The 13099-nt window shown below is 30.6% G+C and overlaps 3 protein-coding genes and 2 long non-coding RNA genes across 6 annotated transcripts; 1 reads left to right on the top strand and 4 right to left on the bottom strand.

The window, feature by feature from the left end:
- Positions 1–701: 701 nt before the first annotated feature.
- LOC132939878 (uncharacterized) lies at positions 702–2237 on the bottom strand. The gene is made up of 4 exons (XR_009664030.1): positions 1794–2237; positions 1445–1644; positions 1249–1386; positions 702–977 (listed from the first exon to the last, which is right to left on the bottom strand). It is a non-coding gene; the product is annotated as an uncharacterized LOC132939878 (long non-coding RNA).
- A 131-nt stretch (positions 2238–2368) lies between these two features.
- Positions 2369–4361, bottom strand: LOC132939938 (zinc finger MYM-type protein 1-like). The gene is made up of 6 exons (XM_061007378.1): positions 4159–4361; positions 3576–4081; positions 3347–3505; positions 3111–3293; positions 2718–3037; positions 2369–2617 (listed from the first exon to the last, which is right to left on the bottom strand). Exons 2-4 carry the CDS (start codon positions 4014–4016, stop codon positions 3207–3209), a joined length of 687 nt encoding a protein of 228 aa, XP_060863361.1. The 5' UTR covers positions 4017–4081; positions 4159–4361; the 3' UTR covers positions 2369–2617; positions 2718–3037; positions 3111–3206.
- A 33-nt stretch (positions 4362–4394) lies between these two features.
- Positions 4395–10045, bottom strand: LOC132939689 (uncharacterized). Its single transcript, XR_009663999.1, has 5 exons — positions 9777–10045; positions 5029–5273; positions 4764–4882; positions 4583–4702; positions 4395–4518 (listed from the first exon to the last, which is right to left on the bottom strand). It is a non-coding gene; the product is annotated as an uncharacterized LOC132939689 (long non-coding RNA).
- Positions 5644–8813, top strand: LOC132939687 (uncharacterized). The gene is made up of 2 exons (XM_061006998.1): positions 5644–5948; positions 7411–8813. The coding sequence occupies exons 1-2, from the start codon at positions 5644–5646 to the stop codon at positions 8333–8335; spliced, it is 1230 nt and encodes a 409-aa protein (XP_060862981.1). The 3' UTR covers positions 8336–8813.
- On the bottom strand, positions 6014–9223 carry LOC132939688 (uncharacterized). 2 transcript variants are annotated; one of them, XM_061007000.1, is made up of 4 exons: positions 9068–9223; positions 8800–8968; positions 7220–7373; positions 6014–7009 (listed from the first exon to the last, which is right to left on the bottom strand). In XM_061007000.1, exons 2-4 carry the CDS (start codon positions 8954–8956, stop codon positions 6358–6360), a joined length of 963 nt encoding a protein of 320 aa, XP_060862983.1. In that variant the 5' UTR covers positions 8957–8968; positions 9068–9223; the 3' UTR covers positions 6014–6357. The 2 variants fall into 2 exon arrangements, with proteins under 2 accessions (XP_060862983.1, XP_060862982.1); XM_061006999.1 differs by having other exon boundaries at positions 8800–9220.
- Positions 10046–13099: the final 3054 nt, after the last annotated feature.

The following is a 13099-nucleotide window of genomic DNA, read 5'->3' as shown; positions in this document are numbered from 1 at the left end:
GCGTTCATAAAATAGATACTTTCAAGTTTCAGTTTGGAGTACTTTTTAAACTTGAATTATATATTTATTGCCACCGACAATCTTTTTACTGGATGACGTATCGTCATCTGGTATATGGTGATGGTCGATGGAATCACTAGAAAAAATTATGTAAATAAAAATTTAAAAAACAACAAAATACCTAGGTACTCAATTTGATGCTTCTAACGCTAAGACCATATTCTGTCATCCTCTCACTTCCGTCGCAAGATACCTAGATTGCATTGCTATACACAATATGTTTTAATTTTCTGAATTATGTAGGTATCCTAGCTGGGCCCTATCTAGTTGATGTTATGAACTGTGAATTATTGCTTGTCAATGGATGGTTTTATAGAATGACACACAGAGTTTAAAATCACGATAATTATTATATGATAAAAATAAAATAAATCAAACATTTAATAATTTTAATATATTTTTCTTAATTAATTATATAACATATATTTTATCTATGTCATTATAGGACCATGAAGAATAGGTTTATCCACAAATTTCACGGACAAATCTTGAGATGTACCTTCAAGTTCTAATATCACTAGTGTATTGACATAAGGTGATGGTTTTAAAAAAGGAGCTGGCACAAGTGTAATTTGAGGTCCACCAAGTGGCCAATACCGACCAAGGTTTACATTGTTTAAAAACACTACACCCTGTACATATCGAATATTATTTATTAAATTGTAAATATGTGGATAAAAGTGGACTTAACAGTATTAACTTGTAAGAACAAGTTAAGTGTCCAAATAAGTGTCTAAACATTTTGTATAGTTAACTGGTAATGTAAACTGTGTTATATAAAATGCTTGTAATTTAACACTGTTGACGTTTTCAACTGATTTGATTGAAGAAATCCATGATGTATCATTCAAAGGATATGCAGTCATTTTCCAAGGGCTTAATATTTTATTTCCGAGAATCACTTGATCAAAAATTCCCTAGAAAATATAATTAGTATTATTTTACATACAATATTTTAATTCAGTAATTATACTCAGTTGGTAGTAAAAATAAATATTTAGTGATTGTAAATATTACCAGTTTTGTTTCTAAAAAGGTAAAGTAACCACTCACCAGTTTGTATACAATTAACTTCTATGGTAACTGGTAAGCATTATATTATACTATAATACTGTAGTATACTATTATAAATTATACTATTTCAGTCTCAGACCATGAATAAAATAGTTTATTGTCAGCTATTATTACCTTCCTATCTTCAATAAAGTCTCCAAAATTAATCCTTCCCTGATTCTCAATTAAAATGCTTAGGTTTTGAACAGTACTGTTAATGTTTAAGCTTATTGTAGTATTAGCTTTCAACCGATTCATAGTACCCACTTGTACCTAAAAAAAAAATTTGAACACCCGTGTTTCTAAAACTATAACTGCATTGTAACTCTACTTGATCCAGGTAATGATTGCTCGATCTCTAACCGTGTTCACAGTTAGGTTTACTGGATTTTCAACATTTTTTTGATCATCTGTTAATGTTGTTTCATACATTACTAAACCAGAGTTAATATCTAAGTCCTCAAACTGTAAAGGAACATCACTGATCACTGGTTTAATAAGTTGAGCAACCTTTGTCAAAACATTGGGAAGCTAGAACATACATATAAAAATAAACTATAATTCAAATCTGCAATAAATTTAATATTTTATAAAATTGGCACGTCTCTCAGTGTTTTTATGATATAATTTTATTTTTTCACACACCAAATCAAATACTTTGACTTTTTGTAAATACTAACCGTTTGATGAAATTCCAAAATCTACAGTTGCGTATACTTCTGGAATAACGCCACAGTCAGAGTATGACTGACCACATCCATCAATTGTAAAAAGCACAGCCTTATTTTCTATATAACTCCTAAATAAATCACGTATCCATAATTTATACTCAGAATCGCAGGCATGATAACTTCCATACTCATTTTCTACCTAATGAAATTTATATATATTTTTTTCATCCTTGATTGACAATAGAACATTAAAGATATCTACCAGGCAATCAGAAAAAAAATTCCCAAAATATTAAAAAAATAATTTCTGAAAAAATTTCTAACACTGTATAAGAACAAATAATTGTGGAATTGTGAAAATACAAAAACAAAAATTATTATATATACTTACTTGTTATTAGTTATTACCCACATAGCATCGTAATATTAATTTAATACTAATTCGATATTGAAAACTCAGTTTTAAAGTTTAAATTAATGTTAACATATGACCAATTGTAGTCAGCGGCGTATTTAGGAATTTGTCATGGGGAGGGTCCAGACAATTTTCATAATACAGATCCGTGGGGGCTTCGCCTCCCACACCGCCCCAATTACCTACTCTTTATTTAATAAATTTACCATATTTTATATTATTATATAGAAATTCAATTTATTACAATGAATTAACATATACATTTTGATGTTAGTTATTTATTTTTAAGCATATCAAACAACATTTATAATACAAAATCCAATTTTCTAGGACTTAATGACATTTCATTAATTATTTCATCAACATCTAGATGTATTTCCCGATGAATAGACATCATAGCTAGTTCATTTAGCCTCATCTACATAATATTATAATAATACAATTAAAAATACAGTATAAATTAGTTATATTGTTATATAGTAGATATTAAATATTTTCCAAAATAATTAAAAAATTACTTCGTTCATTGTGGATCTTAGATATGTTTTCAACCTTTTCAAGGTTGAAAAAGATCTTTCAGGTGTTGCTGTTGACACCGGTAATGTGCAAAACAATTTAATTAAAAAATGTATATTTGGAAAGTCAATCTTTAGGCAGCTCAAAAGTGCTTCTAACCCACTTTTGATGTTTACATCTTGACTTGTTATTTTTAATTTCCATATTTTAATTTCGACATAAGCGTTATCATGTTCAACTGGTGGTAAATAAAACTCAACCAAATTCTCAAATGATATTTTTTCTGCATCTGTAAATGTTAAACTAAATAAACATTCAAACCCTATAAAAATATACAAAACATAATATTTAATACCAATTTTTATATTAACCTAGATGAATCAATACACTATTACCTTCAAAAACGGATTTATGATTTAAAAATCTAGTTGTAAGTTGGTTGATAAAATTGTCAATAAATGGCATAAACACTGTCACTCTATAATAATCTTCTACAGAGGATATTTGAGGATTTGCTCTATTTGTTTGTTTGTTGTGCGTTTTTTGGTTATTTCTGTGCCAATAACATTTGCCAAATTCTATTGAAATATTAAAAGTTAAATACATATTAACATTATTAACATACACATACTTTTAGTTTCTCATATAAAATATGAAATTCTTTTTCTGCATCCTGTCTCATTTCTTTTAAAGTATTAACTAATAATTCAATAGTACTTAAAGTAGTTTTTAAATCTATCCGTTCTTTCTGTAGTTGTTTACACACAGGCAATCCAAAGGCAAAAAATATCTAAAATATTTAAATATATATTTATACTATATATTAATATATTTATGTAAATGTCCAATTAAAAATGTACCTTTGTAACATATAAAGAAACCAGAAACTCAGAATCCAATACACTTTTTAATAAAACATTAGCATCAATAGAAGATGGCACACCCCACATAGAATAAATTGTTTCCAGTGTTTTTACTACAAATGGTAATAACTCAATTAAGTCATTTAATGACTCATATTTTTGAACCCATCTTGTTGCGCATTGTCTTTTAAGGGTCCTAGCATTTGAATTAGGTATGGAGTCGCTTTTTTCAATTTCATTGATCAATGCATTTTTCCTTTTAGGTGTGTTAAAAAACACATACAGTCGCTCAACTATTCCTAAGCAATTTCTAACAGATTGTATGTTACTTGATGTACATACGGCTAAATTAAATGAATGTGCTGCACAATGCACGTAAAGTGCTTTTGGATGTGTAGCTCTAATCACAGCTTGGACCCCATTAAATTTCCCTGCCATATTACTGGCTCCATCATAGCCTTGGCCATACAAGTAGTCACACTCAATACCACAGCTATTTAAACCTTTAAAACAAAAATTAAAGTATATTATCTGTAAATTATTATCCACCTACCATTTATATAATTAAATTTATATTCACCATTCAATATAGACAAAGCTAAATTTGATCCAGTCAAACTATTGATTTCAAAAAATTGAAGAAAATCTTTGTGCAAAATATCATTATCATCCACATAACGTGCACTTAAAGATAGTTGTTCATTAGTGGCTACATCTGTAGTTTCGTCGGCTAATATAGAGAAACATTTAGATGAATTTACACTATCAACTATCTTTTTAAGTATAATTTTATTACAAGCCTCAATTATTTGATTTTGGATTATAGGACTGGTATATTTATTTCTTTTACCACCATCTTCTAACATGTTTCTTAAATGTTCATCTCCTTTCGCTCTATACTTTAAAATAGCACGGAATTTACCCTTCCTAGAGTTCATATCTGTTGAGTAAATATAAATCATGTAAATAGTATTTTGAAAATTAGTTAATATATTTTAAATTACCATCAATCACTATTTTCCCAGTCTCGATGGCCTTGTAGAGGAATTTCTTCCTTTCCACACAACAAAACGCATTCAATAATAGGAACTTATCTTTTCCTATTTTGTTGTACTTGAGCCAATCTAAAAAATAATATAAACTTATGTTTATTCCAATTCATATATTTTTTTTTAGTTAACTCACCGATTTGTATCTATGCGTTCAATTATTGATGGCTGTGTGTGATCTATAATATTTAAAAAATGCTGGGACTTTAAAACAGATGATGCATGGTAGGAAGTCTTTGCATGATCTTGAAATGCCTGTATAATATTATAAATTAGATGTATATGTAAATAATTTAATAATATAATCACTAAGAAATGTGAGTGCACTATGCAATACTGTAAGCTATACTAGCATATTAAATGCAATCACAATTGAATAAAATATTAAAAGTTATTATTACTTTGAGGGCATTTTTATAATTGCAAAATGGTGTTAGTACAAATTGCCCCAATAATTGGTTTCCAACTCCTCCATGCTTGGAAAACACTACACAGTGCCGACAGTAAGCCCCTTCATCTTTTTTTGAATAAGCCAACCATGAATATTTTTATAACCATGAATATTGGAATTTTAATTTTTTTTTCATACATTTATTTTGTATAGGAAAATCAAAATTTTTTGCCGGAATCCAGACATTTTTAAAACCTAAAAATGATTAACATAATATTATATTTGCCTACCCACAATATTAATTTAATAAGTAAGTCAAATGAAATCTATTTAAAGCATAAACAACTTGTAGTTTAATAATAGGTTAGGTTAGGTTATATTATTCTAAAAGAAAGTCAGAATGAAATATGATTTATTCTTACCAGAATTTTCTCTTCGTCACTTAAGACGTGGTTTCCTACAATCACGCGTGCGTGATTGCGCGGTGCGCGATGCGCGTTTGCGCGATCACGCTTGCGTGATGCGTGATGGAAGTGTTTTGCTACGATGCGTGTTTACGACTGCGCGATTTGGAGTTTAGAAAAGTGTCGTCACTTCGTCAGTTGATGTTTAGTATTTCATCAAAATGGACGTAGTTATGCTTTACAATATTTTGGAGGATGAAGCAGATGAAGAACTATTGCTACTTGCGAATCATTTCCGTAATGAAAATGATGAAATGTTTAGTCAACGGAGCAGGGAGGGTTGTTTCAGTACTTTAATTCAAAGGCGCCTAATTGACAATGAAACTAGATTCAGGGCATATTTTAGAGTGTCATTTGAATTATTTAATTATATACTAAATGCTATTAAAGAAGATATAAGAAGGCGTCCAAGTAATCGGATTAAGAAACCAATATCACCAGAAGAGAAACTTAGCGTCACTCTAAGGTAAGTAAAATTATTGTACTATAGGTATATTTATCAAAATAAGAAAGGGACAATAAATATTTGGGTAATTTTCCATTTCAATTATATTATTCTGATATTGATAGAATGATTCATTTAAAAAATACATACATATTATTTATTTAGAACTTGGAATATATCTAACCTAAGTCCTAACCACTGAGCGTTAATAGTAATTAAAATAAAGCAACAAAAAATAATAAATATTTAAATTTACACCAATGTTATATGGAGATTTCATTTTAATAAAATAAAATAATATATATACTAACTTCGTACCAATCTGGTAATTTTCAAACTATAAAATATCAAAAAATAATTTTTTTTCAAAATAAAATAAAATAAAACTGTGCATGAAAAATGTTAAACTTGCTTAATAAAAATAAAAAAATTAATATTCTTCGAGATATTTTAAATAAGAAAAATTGGACTTCGCAGATGGAGTAGGATTTGAAATGTCCGAAACACTTGACATCGTAGTGGAACACGAAGATTCATCGGCAAGTATTGTAGGAACTTGCAGATTCGATGAAAATGTTGATGTTGATGTCATTGTTTCTACAGGTGGTGTACTCGTGGTAGCCTTTGTTTTTAATAAGCGTAATTCCATTTCGGAAACAATGTTAAATATCCTCATTTTGGCTTCCACAACTGATTCTGGAGGAAACATTGAAACCGTTGACGCCATACTTTTAAAAAAAGTTTGAATTGGATCAATAGATTCTTGTTGTTTCATTTCTCTTAACGCTGCCAATCGCTCCTCTCGTCCTTTTTTAATTTCATCTAATATTTTATCTTGAGCTCTTCGTGTTGTTTTTTTTTCGCACGGTTTTGTAAATGAATCTATCAAACTATGGTTTATTTCTGTATTTGGTAGTTTGTCATCAATGGGCATATCTAATAATGGTTCAGAACTTTTAAGTAACAGTTCCTTCTCTGGCTCGATTTCTTCAGTTTGGTCAAAACTATCATTTACGGCCATTTCTGAGTAGTTTGTGTTGTCATTGCAGGCTTTTTTTTCTACTGAAATGTTCGATGTAGTTCTGAAAATAATTACACATAAAAAATACACATAAATATAAAATGTATTGATTTTACAACTGCGTTTTTTAATTGTTTTCTATTTTCAAAAAAAAATGTACAAGTAACCTTAGTAGTTAAAAATTCATAACATTTTTATAATCCTTATCTAAGGTTTAAAAATTCAATACAATATAATACATAATAATATACGACATATAATAATTGTTTACCTTCTTTCGTTTTCGATGTTATCTAAAAAACTTAATGAATCGTCATTGTACTTCGATTTTGTTGTAGCTGCTGAACCGGTACCTAATCTTCGTTTCTTTAAATTTTTTTTATATGAATCTCTTATTGTGCGCCATCTTGTCTTACAATCATTTACTGAAAATAATTTTAGTGTATTATTTATATTTTACAGATTTTTAGCAACCGGTGAAAGTTATAGATCCCTTGCTTTTCAATTCCGAATATCTCACAGTTGGATAAGTACTATTATAAGGGAAGTATTAGTTGCTATTTGTCATCGTTTAAAAAATATAGCAATACCTGAACCAACGCAATGTAGTTTGTCGAAAGTAGCCAACGATTTCTATGAAATGTGGAATTTTCCAAATTGCTGCGGCGCCATAGACGGGAAGCACATACGGATCGTTTGCCCTGATAACTCTGGATCGTTGTTTTTTAATTACAAGTCATTTTTTTCAATTGTGTTATTGGCTTTAGTCGACGCGAATAACAAATTTCTGGTGGTAGACATAGGATCGTATGGTAAAGAAGGCGATGCAGGAATTTTCCCTAAATCTAATTTGGGCAAATCAATATCAACCGGAGAATTCAAATTTCCAGAACCAAAATGTTTACCAAACACTGATGTAGTCTTGCCACATGTATTTGTCGGTGACGAAGCATTTAAATTGACGGAGACAATGATGAGGCCTTATCCCCGAAACCAATCAAAACTAGATCCAAAAAAAGCCATTTTTAATTACCGCCTAAGTCGAGCTCGAAGAACCACAGAAAATACGTTTGGCATAATGTGTCAATACTTTCGTGTATTTTTCACGCCAATTAATATTCTGCCTGACACAGTCGACAATTTAATAATGGCCGCATGTATTATCCATAACATGTTACGAGAAGAACGAATGGTGTGTCCTATGGATTCGACAGACAGAGATCCCATAACAGACGTTCAAACGAACACGAACATGATACAATTTGGTGCAGTTGGAGGAAACGCAACTCATGAAGCTTTTCGAGTTAGGGAAACTTTTAAAGATTATTTTAACAGTAGGTCAGGATCAGTGAGTTGGCAGCAAAAACACGTGACTCGTACTAATTAAGATAGTGTTGTTATATATTATATTGACTGTTTACAAAAATTATTAGTAGTCCAAATATGATTTTACTATTAACTATTTTCATATTATATTCAGTGTAATATTATTTATAATGTAAAATTAAGTTTATTATTATCAACTAACATATTATTTTAAGTTATAAAACCAAACATTATATGTATATAAGTTTATTTTCGGTCACTATAAATTATCACATATAGATATAATTAAACTAAAACATTCTGTATTATTAGAAATGTAAGTAAATTATTTAATTTTAGATAAGATTTTATTCAGTCACATATTGATATTCTATAAATATCAAATTTTCTTGACTGTTGTCTCGTATTCGTTATTCAAGAACAAACAATTTGAATCACAAATCATAATATTTTCTTATATCATATTACTATCTTACTATATTTTTAACTTATAATTTATATTAATTTTCTAATGACATTACATACCGTTTTTTCCAATAGACTGTGAAATTTCTTTCCAAACATTATCTTTAATGCAATTATCCTTATAATTTTTGTCACTCAATTTATAAATTACAGGATAATTACGAACAACTTCTATGAGTTTTTCGTCATCCATAACATTAAATGCCCTCGACTCCATAGTTCACCAAAACTAATTTAAAAAAAAACATTGAAAATTGTAATAATTTACAAAAAAAAAATTATTTGTTATTTATATAGCAGCTTATATTTGAAAATTATTCTTACTTACTTCTACCTGCCGTTTGATTTGACTTGATATTGATAAAATCAAATAAAACATATAATACAATAATATTATATTAAATAATAATTAAATAATATATTAAAATAAATGAAATCCCGCAATGCGTTTCACGCAGAAGTTGACTTCGTGGCGACAGCTGCGTGACTGGAGTGCGTGATCGACAATCGCGCGCGCGAATATTCACGCGCGTGAATTATTAATAAACACTTACATAGTTTTTCGTGGTTTCAACTTTTGCGCGATCACGCATCACGCATCGCGCACCGCGCAATCACGCACGCGTGATTGTAGGAAACCAAGGCTTAAAGCCTTAAAGCTTTAAAGGGAACGATTGACAAATAAACAAATGTCATTAGGCATAGTAATTAAGTTATCAACATTTATAATCTATACGTATATATGTTTCAATTAATGTAATTTGTGTGTGTTCATTTTTCATTATAACAGCACAGCAAAAATGTTGATCAGGCCAAGCACATTACATAAGCCAATATTATTTTCCATCATTAATACAAACCACATGCGAATAAAGTAAAAAATATAGAAATAATAAGCATCTGGCATAAATTATTGGTAAAGCAAACATAATAAATTTCAAATATTCAATAAAACTTAAGCTGAGAAGAATATCTGATTTCAGATTTCATAATATATTGTTGGGCTTATATTATTGTTGTAAATTATATTAACATACGTCAGTGTTCAATTTTTTATTTAAATGTTGCACATCATCTTCGGCATTGTGTAATCTTTTCAGATTTACACTCTCGTCACTCTCAACAGTCTCACTACTACCAGGCGTACACGATGACACAGTAGCGGTATTAGACACTGTCTTCGTGAAAAATGTTGTTATTTTAGACATTTTAACGTAACACAAAATTAACATACAAAACGCAAAATAGAGTAAAAAGGGTCGTTTACTGTTCACTACCAAAACCAATAACAAAAGTAATCATTAATTACGATCATTTTGACTCATATATTAATATATTATCATATTCTGTAAATAGATCTACCATCAATATCCGCGGCAGGTTATTCTATAAAACAGAAGAGGTCAATTTTAACTACTCTGTAGTTGTTCCCCCAAGTGGCCTGTTAAACTGATAACAGCCGAAGATAATATACTCTTATCGATTTTCAACTGGCAAGTCTTAGACGACAAGACGACGTGTCAACCTTGCATAACAATTTATGATAACATTTTTTTTCCCGATTACGTAAAAAAATAACATTTTTGTTACAACTTATAATTGCACAGAATATAAAAATATATTAAATATATTAAACTTTAGATACGTATTTATGGAGCCAATGGGGGGGGGGGGGTCCGGACCCCATGGACCCCCCCGTAAATACGCCACTGATTGTAGTATAATTTAACATTTATTAAAGATCGGATAAAGATGAAATGCCGTAAAATCAAACTCCAATGAAAACTTGAAATAAGCATTCAATCAGCATTAAGAATTTTTTCTTAATTGAATGCTATTTAAATACTCAATAAACATAAGTCAAATTGTATTTGAACATTAATTTAATGATAGTTAAAAGTTTATCCCAAATAATTCAACCTGTATAGAATGTTATCTTAATTTAAATAATCAAACTTTAAAATTAGAGCGCGGATTTACGTGCATTAAAAACCAACCAAATATGCGCTAAAAAATCCTAATTATGCATAAATATATGCACTAAAATGTTAATATGCATAATAAAATTTAGCAAAAAAAATGTATTTTTTAAATATGATTATATTATAAATATTTAAATATAACAATCTGCAGAAAATGATCTTTATTCAGTGTTGTAGTATTAGTGAATAAACTCTGAAAATTGCCTCGTTTATTCTGTAGTAAATTCACGGATGTTAAATGTTTTTCAGTTTTAATATGTTGAGTACCGTTTATTAAATACCGTTTTTCATGGAAAACTTTGACTTCACATAATTTGCACAGTATGATTTGACCATTGGTTGAAAAAATATTCTCCCCGAATTCACGCACATAATTACGAAGACTACTTGACATAATGGCCACGCCATGGCCCAATCTATCACATGACCTCATATTTGTAATACGCAGTGAATCATCCATTTTAAAAACTCCTGTTTAACAAAATATTTTTATGGGCCAAACCTAATTAGAACTAAATTTATTTAATTATATTATATTTAATTGAATTCTTTATAATACAAATTGTATTTATGTTGACCATCAGACTTTGTAATATGGAAGTTTCACTGCATTAATATTTTACAATTTAAATTATTAAATTACTAAAAAAATTGTATGATTGTGTAATTGCATATGTATTATTATTATTTTAATTAGGTATAATATAAGAATTACATTGATATATTAGTTTCTTTTCTTTTTATATTAAACGGTGCTTGAATGAGTGCATATTTTATAAATTGTTCGATCTCTTCATTAATGGTTTCACTTTGAAATTTTTTCAAACACTTGACTGAATCTGTATAATATCAAATAAAACATTTTTTATTACTAAATAGACACATGATTCATAATTCATAATTATTATATAATATTATACTTACTCGTTATTAGTTTGTAACATCACAGCATTTTTTGCCTTATTATTATAAAAATAATGAACATACCCATACCCATATTATCGTTTACGAGCATACCTTATTGTTCTATTGTTATGGTTATCGCGCGCTAATGCAGAAATGACCGCAGTACAGGGTGGGGCGTGGTTACTTCCTTATTTAAAACTCTCGCAACTGAGCGGCTATTAATAGTAGAACGTTGGTTTATGGCTTGTTCGAAAGCACGTTATCTAAGGTTTTTATTATGACTAGTTCAGTGTCGACTGTCGATATTTCGACAATGCAGTGGACAAAGCAATGAATATTTTGCGTGAACACTTCCCCGAACGGCTCATCTCTCTTAGAGGTGATCTTCAGTGGCCAGCACGATCGCCAGATTTAGCCCCATGTGATTTTTTCCTGTGGGGCTACCTTAAATCGTTGGTATACACTGATCGTCCAAAGACCTTTTGTCATCTCAAAAACAATATTCGTGCTGCTATCGCCGACATAAGCACAGATATGCTGGAAAAAGTGGACAACAATTTCAAATTCCCACTATCTCAGTGCATTGATGAGAACGGTGGCCACCTTCGAGATGTCGTTTTTAAAACCAAATAAAATAAAACTTTAAATGTACTTCTATAAACAGAAAAAATAATTAAATCAATATTGCCAATACTTTTTGTGTTATGATTTTTTTAAATAAGGAAGTAACCACGCCCCACCCTGTATTATGAAACAATCGTCCCCCGGCGGCCGGCCCCCACAACCCGAAGTGATCGGTGTCTGCACGTCGCAGCTCACGGCCGCCGGTGCTGTCGGCGCCTCCGTCGAGTTCGGCGGTACCGCACCGGCATAGAACAAACTGTGAACATCCCCGATTGTTGTAAGAATTCCCGTTACGACACTGACCTGCCCCACTTCAACAAAAAGCTCCGTCGTCGGGTCTCTACACTCTACAGTATAATTCTATTCGACGTCTCTTACCAACGACACTACAATTCTATTCGATTTCTCCGTTCAACGACGCTCCACCTGTCTGGTCGGCGATTCTTTTCAACGACGCTTCACCTACCTGGTCTACGTTCTGACCCTTGATTCGCATTTGTCTACGTCAACCACGTGTCCACGTTACGCCGTCCGACATGATCACCAGCATGATGGGCTAAGTACACCACGAGGGTCCTGACTATGGGCCCGGCTGATCCAGTCAACGTCACCACCACGCAGTCAACCGTCGTAATATAATTTTTCCACCCTGTCCCCCCTTTATTTTATAATATTTTCCCGGTAACCCTGTGAGGGCACACCATGAACAACATGGAGTGCCGCCTCCAGTGGGCCGAGCAAAATATGTCAAAATTGTTATAATTGCCATGTGCCAACCCGTATTATATTATACCTTAATGCCGAAATTTTCATTATACCTAATGTCAAAACCTATTATTATTAAACAT

The sequence above is a fragment of the Metopolophium dirhodum genome, chromosome 2 (assembly GCF_019925205.1).
Source record: "Metopolophium dirhodum isolate CAU chromosome 2, ASM1992520v1, whole genome shotgun sequence".
Lineage (NCBI taxonomy): Eukaryota > Metazoa > Arthropoda > Insecta > Hemiptera > Aphididae > Metopolophium > Metopolophium dirhodum.
The sequence above is the reverse complement of the archived record's forward strand: the minus strand, read 5'-3'. Positions and strand labels throughout refer to the sequence as shown.